The sequence below is a fragment of the Lepisma saccharinum genome, chromosome 3 (genome assembly GCF_977018435.1).
Source record: "Lepisma saccharinum chromosome 3, izLepSacc3.1, whole genome shotgun sequence".
Classification (NCBI taxonomy): Eukaryota; Metazoa; Arthropoda; class Insecta; order Zygentoma; family Lepismatidae; genus Lepisma; species Lepisma saccharinum.
This window is the reverse complement of record NC_139231.1, coordinates 101959012-101972706: the sequence shown is the minus strand read 5'-3', so window position 1 is coordinate 101972706 and position 13695 is coordinate 101959012. Positions and strand designations below refer to the sequence as shown.

Genomic DNA, 13695 nt, shown 5'->3' with positions numbered 1-13695 from the left:
CATGCTTGAAGGCATACGCGTAACTTGCTGGGGCCAAGCTTACACTTGTCCTTTCCCAAAATTTGCGGGTTTATATAAATTTAAAAGTGAATGATACTTTTGTTAACCTCTCTCGAACCTTACAAGAAAAGTAATGAATAATTCTTATGATTTCACAAATTTAACAGTTATTTTACAAAATAGTCCTGGGCGGTATTTTTATGGGATAGAAAACTTTTTGGTTCTACCCCTCTCGAAAGTTAATCCACAAGTTCGATTCTGTCCACCACAATAAAGCTTTTTTTTTTGTTTGCTTGAGTTATTGTTTCAAATCCACTTTATGCACAATAGACTAATCGGGACTGGACGTACGGTTTAATATGGAATACGAACCACTATATGCCTCCACCGATATCGATCCCGGAATCTCTTGATTACAAGGCTACGATGTTACCAACATGCCATTGCGGAGGTCCCTAAAGTAAAGCTCTAAGTTCAATCCCCCCCCCCCCCCAAGTTAGATCCCAAGTTACGCCCATGCTTGAAAGGGCATTTACGTTATTGCAAAACCGTACTGTACTAGGTAAAGTAACAATTGATGACGATAATTAGGAGGAAATAAAAATCGCGCGCGCGATTGTTGTGTTTGTGTATCCTGTGAATACACAATCCCTCCAGGGACCAAAAAATTACATTCAAACAGGTAGATTTGGTAACCATGGGAGGATATTTCCTCTCATCCCCCTTTCATATACCACACTGTTCATAATACTCTTAAACGATTATGTTAATTGATATACTGTAAATATTCATATGTAAAGAATAGTAATATGGGTTATGAGGAACATATACCATTTTATACTTGGTTGTAAATATGTTCAATATGTTCTATAGTCATACTGTGGCGCAACCACGGATTTTGTCTGGGGGGCAAGTACCAGGATAAAAGTGTCAATAATAATAATGCTAATAATAATAATAATAATGTTATTATAATAACAGTGCTTTATTTTAATTCTCGTATGGTGCCACTTTTGGCTAATTTGCGAAAATTGGGATGAGTGATGATATGATGAAGTTGATGAATGGACACTCACAAACATCCATACCCAAGCCGGGATTCAAACTCGGGACCATATTATTATTAGTAGTAGTAGTAGTAGTAGTATCAAAGACGTTATTACCCTCGTAAATTATGCAAAAGGGGGTAGAAGTTGGTGCTAAAGCATTTGTGTTCCAACAAATGATTTCAATTAATTTTTCAACACCTTCAATTTCACATTAATAATGAAAAGCAAGCACACAAACTATTTTTTAGAGACAGAAAATGCTTGATAAATGCATTCCAAATATAATTATTTTTTACATTAACTTGTATAACTTTCCTGCACGATATATGTTTCTCATTATGCAACATGGAGCGACGTGGACATTAAATATTGTGTACGTATTCAAAGTTTCATTAAGACGTGTATATACAAAATATATTATTTAGATACATTACAGAACCAATCCATCTCTCCTACAATAATCAGCAAAAATTAAATAAATTGTCTCTGAGATGTGCACGCTCCCTTTCCTCAAAACAATTGTTCATGCATTGAAAACAAAATCAATTGTCTTATTTCTGCCTGGTAATTTACCACACATTAAAACAACAATGACATATTGCGAGCGAAGCGAGCAAGTAAATTTTTGGATCCAATTTTTTTGCAGGCTGAAATCAATATTGATTTAATATGCTGCAAATAATTTTACGGGACACCAATGCAATCTCTCTTTTTACAAACATTTGTTCCTCCCCGATGGTGTAGTGGTAACATCGTCGGCTTGTGATCAAGCGGTCCCGGGTTCGATACCCGGTGGAGGTACATGGCACAGTGGTTCGGATCCCACTTTAAACTGTAGGTCCAGTCCCGATTAGCCTTTCTATGCATCAAGTGGAATTAAAACCACAAATCAATCAATCAATTTTACAACTTATTTCCATTTAGATCGTTTGGCACCCAGGGCTCACCCCCGCCGCTCCCTAGCTAAGGTTCTGAACTTGACAAGACTAAGAAAAGTAGGTATTGCGAGCGAAGAAAAGTATTTTTATTTGCATAAAGTTTGAAGTTGTGGGCGGTAATTGCCCCCTGCAGGCACACTTGACCGTCAATGTTTGCCCCCCTTTCCCACCCCCTAGAACTCATATCCGTCGATGGTTGGGGGAGCAATGCCCCCCTGTGGTTGCATCATACACACTGTGCGAATTAAGATTTTTGCTTTCGGGGGGTGGCTCCTTAGTGGCGTATTTGTGATTTTCTTTCGGGAGTTTTCTTTCGTATGCAAATTTGTGTATGTTAACTAAACTACTGCCCTGCGATTCTAAGTACCTTAGAAATTTGGTTCTAACCTAGGTTATTAAAATATTATGATAACATTTACACGTAATTTAGAAATACTTAATTATATTTACATTCTCAGAAAACCAAACCTCATGCTCAAAAAGAGCTCTCGAACTAGTAACACCGAAAACTTGACCTAATTTCTATTACTAAGTTCCCTGGGCCTTAAGGGCTGTTGCGCCATGGGCTATTATTTTTATTTATTAAGTTTAAACGTAATGACCATCTACCTACAAGTTTCTTGTGAGAGCATTAATACTTGTAAACTATCAGCCCTATGCCATGAGAACTTAAGTGGGAAACAGTCTTCTGTTGGCTCGGTAAGGTTGGCCAGTTTCAGAATGGTGTGTCCTCCTTTCATCCACAAGGCTGCATACTTTTCGGCAGGGAAATATTTGATAACTGGACCATTAATGGACACGAATGATTTTGTTTTGTTTGCTTCTTATATAGTTAAGAAATGGTATTCTATATGCTTTCAATCCCATGTTCCTTGAGGGAGATAAAACATAGCTGGCTGGGATGAAAATAATTATCTTTTGCCGGGCATGAAATTTACAGTCTGAAGAAAGAAAATGTTGTTATCGAATCAATATACACATGCTGAAACACCTACAATTTATAACCCTTACATTTAAGATACTTAAATGTACATGAAGATACATTAATGACTCTTTATGTGTAACACTATGTGCATTTAAAATAAACATTTTTGGATACCGCATAAATGTATGTGTATATTTTGATACAAAACTTCAGAAATTGAACATATCTTTGAAAGTATGTATTGTTTTAATTGCTCAAGGCTTTCTGGGAAGCATGAATTCACTTTATTAACAGTTCCACAATTTAAAGTGGAATCAGTTTCGCCGAGAATAGAACACCGGACTTCGTAATTCCCTGGACTGCACTTTGCATCTAACGAGGCTCTGGCGTCTGGACTTGCAGCCAGTATAATCCTCTATGGGACTCATGTTTTTTTTGTCAATATATGTTTGTGATTGTTCCTTCACCCATCTCATCACAAATTCATCCTCAAAAGGGGCAGAAAACGACATAAAGTAAATCAAATCAATCAATTAAATTAGAGATTTAAAAAGAGAAAATTGCTGTTAACAAGACATTTTATATGTGAATTTATATGTATTTTTGTGATTCTAGTTGATTATTGATTTCTGACAATTATATGAACTGTTTTTAAATTGATTCATTTTTTCTTATAACGAGTAATGTGAAAAAATATACACCTGTCAATAAATAAATAATTAATCAATAACAAAAACAAAGGGGTTGGGAGCAGAGTGACAAGATCTGATACTATTTATTTTGGTTTTTCATCCAGTGATTTCTTCTTAATTGTGATTTTGAAATCTCAAAATAATGCAATACCCGATTAGTACGTTCAATCTCCTCGGTGTTTTAGGTCTAGGCAAATTTTGAATTACTTTAATATTTCCAGAATGATTTATAATAATTTTTGTACTTTAAACGCGAGAAATGGAAGTTAATTACCACGAACATACTTTTGTTTTGAGAAATATTAACTTTAAATTTACCCAACTTCTTTCGGTTTCTGCAAAAGGGTAATTTCGTCTTCGTTTTTGTAGAATTTTCAAGAAATTCTTACCCCCTCTAAATCCCTAGATCAACCAACATGTTGTAGCTATTGTGATGCTTGAAAAAATTCCAGTGTGTGTCCAGTAAATTATTTCGAAGTGTGTGGGAATTTATATTAGCATGCTTCCAAGAGCTAAAAAGTTGGAAACGAGAGAGGATGGGGAAGGTCCCCATTATTCCTACTTACAAATACTATCCCGGTTGTAACATAAAAGTAACACCTAATGTCAGTGTGGTGTAGTAAACATTTTCAGTGAGGGTGTAAATTCCTGTAACTACTTGAATTTGAATTTTGTTATTAAGCGTCGCCTTTCTGCCACTCTTGGCTACTTGCGACAAAGAGGATGAGTGATGATATGATGAAATTGATGAAGGGACACTCACAAAGAACACCTATGCCAAGCCCGGGATTCGAACCCGTAGCGCGCTGTGCTAACCACTCCCGTCATCCGGTAACTATTCATGAAGTATCGGGATATTACGTATATAAATTACACATATGGTTTCCCCCAAGAGTAAAAAAAATAGCAAACAGAAGTAGATGTAGAAATTAAATGGTGTGAGATCCTATCCCCTTTCAAATACCACCCTGCCTGATGTGATTGGAAACGTTTGACAGTGTGAAACTGCCTGTCAGAGGATGAGAACAATAACAGATGTTAGGAGAGCAATCATGCTCTGCTAGTGCTATTTCTCGAATCGTATCTCTGTGTCACTGCTGATTTCGTCTCCACTTGCAGTGTGCAGTTACCACTCGGATGGCCGGGCATTCCGCAGGGGTGATTTGAACATAAAGGGAAGATACGTTTCTTGATAGTTACCCTAGTAAGAGCAAAGAAAAAGAAAATTTAATCCCACCGTAATGTCTTAAATGCTAAGTTTCTCCTCGGAGAAGATTGCGGAAGTGTTCCTTGGAGTGTACATTCTCTAATTGCACGCATTTCTCTTCTTTGCAGAGTCACCTCCAACGAGCACATTAGCGTCGAGGGCGGCGCAGAAGGCGAGCGAGCAGTGGCCAGTTCTCGAGATAAAGAAAATGGGGCTACCGTACCACACGCAGATTAAACCGTTCAATTTCTGGAACTCTGAGTTCAGGAACAAGCAGCCTGCCTTCATCAGGTTCAACTTCACCTTGCCGTGGGGCTCGAACTTCGCGGTGTACGGGCGTCGAAACGTGGCTCCGAGCGTCACGCAGTACGATTTCGTAGAGTTCATCAGGGGAGGACGGGTGGACCGTTTCAAGAGATCGGTGAGCGTTGGGAACGTCTTGGGTGTGAACGGTCTGGACATGGATCAGCAGCCTGCAGCGGTCAGCTTCACCACCCAGAAGTGGCGCGCGTCCGGTGACGTGAACCAAGGCCTCCACGTCATCCCTCCTCCGTTCATCGTCAACCACAACCACCTGGTGAGTCCCAAGGAGCTCGGGTACCCTTCCGACCTCTCCGACGCCAACGAGAGCGACGTCTCGAGGAAAGGCGACGGCGAGCGCCATCCTCGCTTCGAGGTCGAAGCGTCGTCGCAGCGGAACCGCAGCGCGCACCGCGTGGTGAAGCGATCTCAGGGAACAATGCTGGTGAACGTGACCTTGCTAGAGTACCTGGACAGCGGGAGCTGGTTCCTCAGCGTCTACAATGACAACCTGAGTCCCCAGGAAGTGGCGCTGGTGATCGTGGAGGCGGAAGGAGTGTCCACTGCTTGTCCCAACGACTGCAGTGGGCACGGAAGTTGCTACCTCGGAAAGTGTGATTGCATCGATGGATATGAAGGCACAGACTGCTCCAAAAGTAAGTACAAGACTTTTTCTTATTAAATACAATAGCGATGTTTTAAGATTATCATGTTTCAATGCGATACCCAAGTGTTGTATTGGAATTCTTGTCAAAGACATCAACGTTTGCACCACTTACTATACAGTTGCTAATTATTGTAACATTTTCGTTAGCCCTCGATAATACGACGAAGAGCCGCGAAGATTCAGTCTAAACAGATAAACAGGTGGTAATTTTAGTAACTTTTGAAGGAGATTCTTTACACTAGTCTAACCTACATACATCCAAGTGCTACTTAAATACATAGGCCAAGAAATTACGCGGCGTAGACCAAAGTACAGTATTGGTTAAGCTCACCGTTCAGGATATGATCCCCAACGGAAGTGCAGTGACGTAGCGACAGCCGACTTCACTATATCGGTTGGTGGAGTGCACCCTGAGTGAGAAACACTCGAGAACCACCTGTAACCGGTGCAGCGACGCAAGTCGATTAGGATTACCAGACGTCCTGTTTTACCCGGACAAAACCTCTTTTTCGAGTCCTAAAATGGTCCGGGCGGGTTTTTATGAAAATTTGTGGATAAAGACAACTGCTTAATTTCAAAATTAGTATGTCAAAGTAAAGAACTACAGTTGCAAACGCAAAGACAAGCAATTTTTCTTCCTACAAAGCAAAGTTGTTGGGCTTTTGCGTCTCTTCTGTTGTCGCCGCTCTCAGTGTGAGGTGTTGATTTCAAAGCATTTGCGACATCCGGCGCGGCTCGTGGTGAGCAGCAAGTTTCTAACGATAGGTAAGAATATGTGATATGCCACGGCTTACTTCGATTTGAGATTCATGACAGAACTCAGAAATAAACAGAAATTTTTAACTGATGTTCTCTTAGTTGTTACATAGTAGTGGACAAGTGAAGTTCTGTCGATCAGCGATCAGAACCATTCCGAAACGCAAATGTGTTTTTAGTGACGACTTGCAAAAACGGTTTCCTGACTTTAGGCCTGTTAGGCACAAGTCCGAAGCAAAATGTCAATTTATGTCATTCTTTTAAAGTGAGAGATCAAGTTTCACAACCGTATAATATTACGGGCATAGTGAATAAATATTAGAATATTGCCTATAATGAGGCCTGTTATACGGAAACTGTGTAAAATTGTTTTGCAGGGGTGTGTGATCTATAAGCTCACCAAAACGCCAGTAACAACGAAACGTGTGTTCGAAGTGCTGCATCTTCGTCAAAAGTTAACTTTTTGCAATCTAAAAATATCCACTTTTTAAATGTTTGTCATCTGGTAACCCTAAAGTTGTAGCCGTATATTATTTTTTTAAATTCTTTGAAATACAGTCTATATAATGCACAGGATAAGAAAAAAAAGCAACAACCTGTTGCCGCAGACACACAATCTGTGTGATTTACGGAAATCAACTCCTACACACTTCCAAAAGAACACTAGACCGCAGCGGAAGACTTTCTGCTACCCCTAAAATCTGCAAATGGACCAGTTCTTCCCTTTACCCCCGCACCCCGTCTCCCCTCGTTTGGGGATCTTCTCGTGAGCTCACTGCTGTACTCCGTCGAATACCGCAGAGGTCTATAGGTGAAATTGAAAGTTGCTGAGCACACGAGGAACATAATAAGGGCCATAGCCTCCTCTATCCTGGTTTGGAGGTGGACCAAGTCGCTAATCTTCAATATGTACCCCCTGGATTTCAGATACTCCCAGAATTCAAAGTCCAGCACGTATTGGGATCCATTCAGTGGGTATTCCGGAAATGTGGTATCCAACAAGTCTCGCACAGCTCTTGCGTCTTGCAAGAACAAAACAGTCGATGTTAGCATTTTTTTCCTGTGGTGCGTGACTTTTCGGACACCCTGTGATTTTCTAAAGTGCTTTAACCAAACAAGATATATGGAATAATGGACGCTATAAATGACCCTTACCTCTTGTAATCTTGTTTAAAGTACTTTACTCCTTTTTTCCATACATATTGTTTTACAGAGCACATGCGAGGAAAATAAAATAGAAAGCTTAAAAAGTGTATTATGTGGCCGCGGTGGCTCAGTCGGTAACGCGTCTGACTACCATGCTAAAGGTCCCGGGTTCGATCCCCGGCCGGTTCAAATCCGGGAACTTTTCTAACGGTGGAAGCGGCCCCGGCGCCTACCCAGCGTCGAATAACATGGGTACCTGGGGGAAACCCTGGGGGGTAAAGGCGGTCAGGGGCGTGATGCTGATCACATCACCCCCACTCACGACCGGATCAAGAAAGTGTGGGGCGTTACCCCCACACCCCCTATACGCCTTCATGGCGTGGTGCTAAGCACAGGGGAACACTTTACCTTTACCTTTAAAAAGTGTATTTTTTAAAATTGCAATTCAATTGAATTTTGAGCACTTATTTTTGCGTTACGATTACGCTAAACAACACATACCCAGACTTTGCCATAAGACATGAACTCTTACAGTATGCAAGAGTCCATTACACAGCGATTTTTTTTTCTAAAGATATTTTCTTGTTTAAGGCTTCATTTTTACATTTCAAACCCACTGTAGACGTCATTTTACCCAATAGGTATGCAACCATGCACTTCAGACTCGTGGTTGCCATTTATTTTGTAATTAATATAAACAACACAGTAACAACTTATCTATGCTAATAACCTTGTAACACAGTGTTTTTTTAAAAAAGAGTTGGTTGCTTTGTAAAACAATTCACGAAAGTTCCGAATACCATGTATAGGGAGCGTCTATTCTTGCTTTCCATATTTTTGACTTTCGGGAAATTTGTCTCGGTTCTCAGTCTGGAACGTTCTCTTGTGTTTTCTCGTGTCCATGGGGCACCCGTTCCGAGAATGAGTGAGTTATTTAAACGAAACTGCTTAATCAAAACACGTTGGGGACATCTAAAACATACTTTATAGGTAGGTTAAAGGTGAAATCTAAGGCAGTGAAAGTTTATGTAAATAACGTATTACAGTATTTGTCAATTTTTTATATTTTCTATTGTTGTACTTTTACATTATATGTATTTATGTTATTTACTTTTATTGACTTGTACTCACTTTTCCATTCATTGCATGTCTTTTGTAATATATAATTTAATATGTTGGCACCACTGGCGGCATCAGACCTTCTGGTTTAGGGGTCACTAGATGGCAGTCGTAGATTTTGGTGGGTCGCATCTTCGAAGCTAGACCTATTTTTGTGACCCACTGTGGGCCCTCCTTGGCGCCTCCCCTGTAGGACGCTATAAATGGACATTTGCCTGTAGTGTCATATTTTTTTAAAGTAAAGAATCGCTTTGATCTCAAAATTCCAATCGAGATATTGACTTGTGTCAGCAATTCCTATAGCTCTTTTCAGTTCTTACGGCGGCCGGTCCTAGTTCTGCCAAGGGAAGTGGGGAACGGCGATTACGCAACAGACCAGCCAGACAACAGCAGTGGCGCCGAGAGACACGACCCGGCCGGAAAAAGCACTACGTGAAACTCGATCTACTGGCCGCTACGTTTCTTATCGCGCTGGATTGGACGCTTCCCCGCTCCCCACTTATCCTGCCAGCTTCTAGAGCGCCCGCCGTAAGAACTGAAAAGAGCTATAGTGAAAATACACGTACCGATGCATGTCGCATTGTCAGAGGTTAAATTCCACCACGAGGAAGGGTCTCTGAAACATTGTACTTTTACTGTACTTTTGAGAACACTTAGGGTATTAGAAATACGGAAAGAGGATATACGCCAGTACGATGACCCCAGTGTCTACTTCCATGCACCATGACATAGCATGGAAGAGCATCCTGGGGTGTTGTTAGTTTTTCTGGCAAGTTCGCGAACGAGAGCACCTGGCGGGGAAGCTATGGTGCTACACGGAGTTTAAGCATGTAACGGGGACTATTGATTCGTGCAACAACCACGAATCTCCTACTTGTAGGTAAGTTTTAATGGCGTCCCATACATAATTCAGCGGGAGATAATTGCCCTGAACTCGCAAGATGTCAGAGGGGAGCCCCACACACAAAGAAGGCGAGCGCCACAGACCATCCGCAGAGGCTTAGGTCGCTCGCAACAACGCAAAGCTACCCCGGTTATGATTTTCCCCACCCTCCTTCCTCCCAGACTACCATGATAAGGTGGTTAAGATGGAACATGAAATAGACTCACTTCTTCGTTATTTGTGTCCAAATCACCATTGTATAGTACGGTTCACTACACATTTTTAATAATATGTAGTATTTTGTTAGTTTTTGTAAATGTTTAAAGATCTAAAGATACATTTACGCTTGGGAGTTTCGTGGTGGTAGTTCTACTGATCCTTTACTTCAGAGGGGCTGGTCAGTCAACGTTATTGCAGATGGCAGCACAATAGTTGTCCATGCGCTTAACAGTCAACTGTTCTCCCATTTAAATACATTGGAAATCAGTGCCGGACGCACTGTTGTGACATTGAATTTACACGTCTAATGTTATTTTAAACGGAGAAGTGATATCTAAACTCAATACACGAATATTCATTGCTTTACTCGTACATATTTTTAAAATATATATCGTCAACAACAGGGAAGATATCGGAACTCAAAAAACGTTAAAATTTGCGTAGTATTGTTTATGTCGCTTGCAGTTTTTCACAATTTGTTTTGTTGCAGGGCCCGTATTTTGATGACCTAAAAATCTTTGAAAAATGACCTTTAAAATGACAACAAGAATCCTGTAAAATGTCCCAAAAATCTTTGAAAAATGACCTTTAAAATGACAACAAAAATCCTGTAAAATGACCTAAAAATCTTTGAAAAATGACCTTTAAAATGACAACAAGAATCCTGTAAAATGTCCCAAAAATCTTTGAAAAATGACCTTTAAAATGACAACAAAAATCCTGTAAAATGACCTAAAAATCTTTGAAAAATGACCTTTAAAATTACAACAAAAATCCTGTAAAATGACCTAAAAATCTTTGAAAAATGACCTTTAAAATTACAACAAAAATCCTGTAAAATGACCTAAAAATCTTTGAAAAATGACCTTTAAAATGACAACAAAAATCCTGTAAAATGACCTAAAAATCTTTGAAAAATGACCTTTAAAATTACAACAAAAATCCTGTAAAATGACCTAAAAATCTTTGAAAAATGACCCAAAAATTCGTACAAAACTCAATCTGCTTATTGAAAATAGTATATATATTCCAAGACAAACAATTTAACAATTTCTTCTTCACCCTGGTGTGTTGTACGGACTGTGAATAAGAAACTCGACAATGTTGCATTTCGCGATTTTCAGACAGGCTATGTTGCGCTGGTAGTTAAACAAAGAGTAAGTACCGCAAGATAACATTCAGACAAAACAAAAATTGTTGAACTTCTTGTTTCAGCATGCAATGACACAAAATTTTTAAAATAATGACCTAAGAATGACGGAAAATTTTAATAAATGACCGAAAAATAAAAAATTGTAAGAAATGACAAAAAATGACCCAAAACAATTACATTTCTTCAACCTGAGGAGGGTTTTCAGGATATCTGTACTAGTTAGCAATGTCTACGTTGCACCAGTTAAAAGATGAAATGTCATCAAAATCCGAGCCAATATGACTGCACTTCTTATTTTCATAGTTTTCGTTCTCTAGAAGAATTATGGTGCCGCCATGAATTAACCTTAACATCCTCGTCATCACGTTTAGCAAAAAGTGGAAGAAAAGCAACGTAAAATAAGAAAAATGTAAGAAGCACGTGCGAACAATTGGGATAATAATAATTTACTTTCACAGAAAATTGAAAAAGATAATCAATTCGTCAATGCCCGCATTGAAATTAACGACGACATTATTCGTTTAATGAAAGTATGCGTGTTGCGTGCTTTCAGGTCCACACTCGATACCATTACAGATAAGCACGCTAAGCATTTCTTTGTACACAGCAATAAGCGAGGTAATATTTTCTGAAGTCCTGGAACGGGAAGTTTAGTGGGTGATGACAATCTCGCTTGGACAACTCATACCTAACAATTGTTTTCAAATTGGTTCAATCGAGACGCAAATCGTAAGTCAAAAGAACGTTGCCAGCAATGATTTCATATGGTTCTAGCACATAAGCGTGAATTTGAACTTTGCAACAAGGATACTCGTTCTGAAGTAATTCAAGAAATGTATTTGTCAAAATCAGTAATTGTAGTACATACAGAACTCGAAACGCATCGAATTGATGCATTTTTAGTGCATCACGGGGAACAGCTGCTGATAAAAGTTTAATTTTTCTCTCTCACTTCCTCCTTCTCTAATTCCCTTACTTTCCCTTTTTCTCTCTCTTCCATTCTATCCCTTTTCTAGTTTCCTCTCTCTGTTTCTTTATTGTTTCTTTCCTCTGTCTTTCTCTCTTCCTCTACTTCCCTCTCTTTCTTCTTATTTATATCTTTCTTATTTTCTCTTTACACCTTTTGTCCTACCTGTTGTCTCTTTCACTTCTCTATTTTTCCCTTGATCTGTTTTCTTTCTTCCTTTTCGCCTTTCTGTCTTCCTCTGTTTGCCTCCTTTCTTTCCTTTATCCTCACTGTTTCTTTCATCTAGACTTTTTTGCTTGCTCTCTCTTTTATCTTCCCATTTTTTTCCATTGTGAATATAATTCTTGCTCTAATATAAATAATTATTTAACGTCATCTTGCAGGCTATTTGAGTGGACAGACCATTTCAAGGGGCTAGAATGTAACCTGGCGAATTCAGTGGTCAGTAGCACGCTCTGATTTCCTTTAATTCCCTTGATTATCCCCAGGTGGCCATTGATTAGAAGCCTAGATAAGCCCCAGAGTGTTTTATATATATACAGATATTACCGATGAAGTCCCCATATCACCAATCCTTGTCCGCCCGCGCTGGAGTCAGACGCTGTACCGACTGTTCCACCGCGTCTTCTTTATTAGTACCTGTAAACTTCCTCGTCTTCAAGAGAGAAAAAAAACAATGGTTGCAATTTTATCGTAACTAGTTCCTCAAGGATTCTTCCAAGAATAATCCATTTTTCATCTTTCCGGTAGTTATGAAAGAAGACGCTTGAGGCGTGATTGAAACACTTTATTTGCTACTCTGCGTCACTCGCTTCTCCATTGCGCATAATGGTAAAGGACTGCCTTGGTGTGAGTTTACGACAAGAGTCCATAAGACGCTAAGGCGGGCTCTAAGTCAATCACGACTCGCTTATAAATATTTTATGACAGGCGGTGTAAACTGGAGGCCATCGCCATTAGACTAAGTGGGTTTTCGCTTTAAGGAAAGAAAGAATGCTAGGATTACTGTAACTTTGGCCGCATTATGTTATTTATTGCTACTTCAACGGGTTATTACCTGAGGCTAAGTTGCTGCTAACAGAGCACCATGGTTACGTGAGAGATTGCTTTCATTAGACAGTCACTCCAAGCCTTTTTCTGTAATTAGATTCTGGTCACTTGCTTCTTCACTCTTTTATATTTTAAAATGTGCTATTAGACGTGAATTGCTTCCTTCTGTGGATCATCACATCAGTCCTAACCGTGTAAATAACAGTGAGGTTAGTCGATAGTATTTTACTATGTAATTTTAGAATCATGAACTATTTTCTCTCAGTTTTGTAGCAATTTGCTCCTTATGTTGGCGATTACTTGAACGATGAAGGGTTGCCAGAGGTAGATACATTAACTAACAGGACTGTTCAAGGTCTGAAGGGTGACCTTCATTCATCCCTTAGTATAGATGATCTCATCCCATTTCGGCTAATGGCTTGTTAGAACATTATTATCTAATTTGTCATTTAAGACGAAGCATGAATCCTCGTTTCCCCTAATCAAGTTGAAGGAAATATTTGAAATAAGATAAATATGCTATAGCATTAATATGATCCTTAGACAGTAGCGGCGATTGGGTGCCCATACGGGGGGGGGGGGGGGCTCAAGGACAGTTTACTTTCTCTTGGTAGATATCGTACT

The 13695-nt window shown here is 39.5% G+C and overlaps 1 protein-coding gene across 6 annotated transcripts in view; it reads left to right on the top strand.

Moving 5' to 3' along the window:
* Positions 1–13695, top strand: part of Ten-a (Teneurin-a transmembrane protein) — an 884426-nt gene that overhangs the window by 614214 nt on the left and 256517 nt on the right. For all 6 annotated transcript variants that reach the window (XM_083119054.1, XM_083119053.1, XM_083119052.1 and 3 more), the window contains one exon: positions 4940–5767. In XM_083119054.1, the coding sequence (XP_082975180.1) occupies positions 4940–5767 (828 nt within the window). The remainder of the gene's footprint in view (positions 1–4939; positions 5768–13695) is intronic.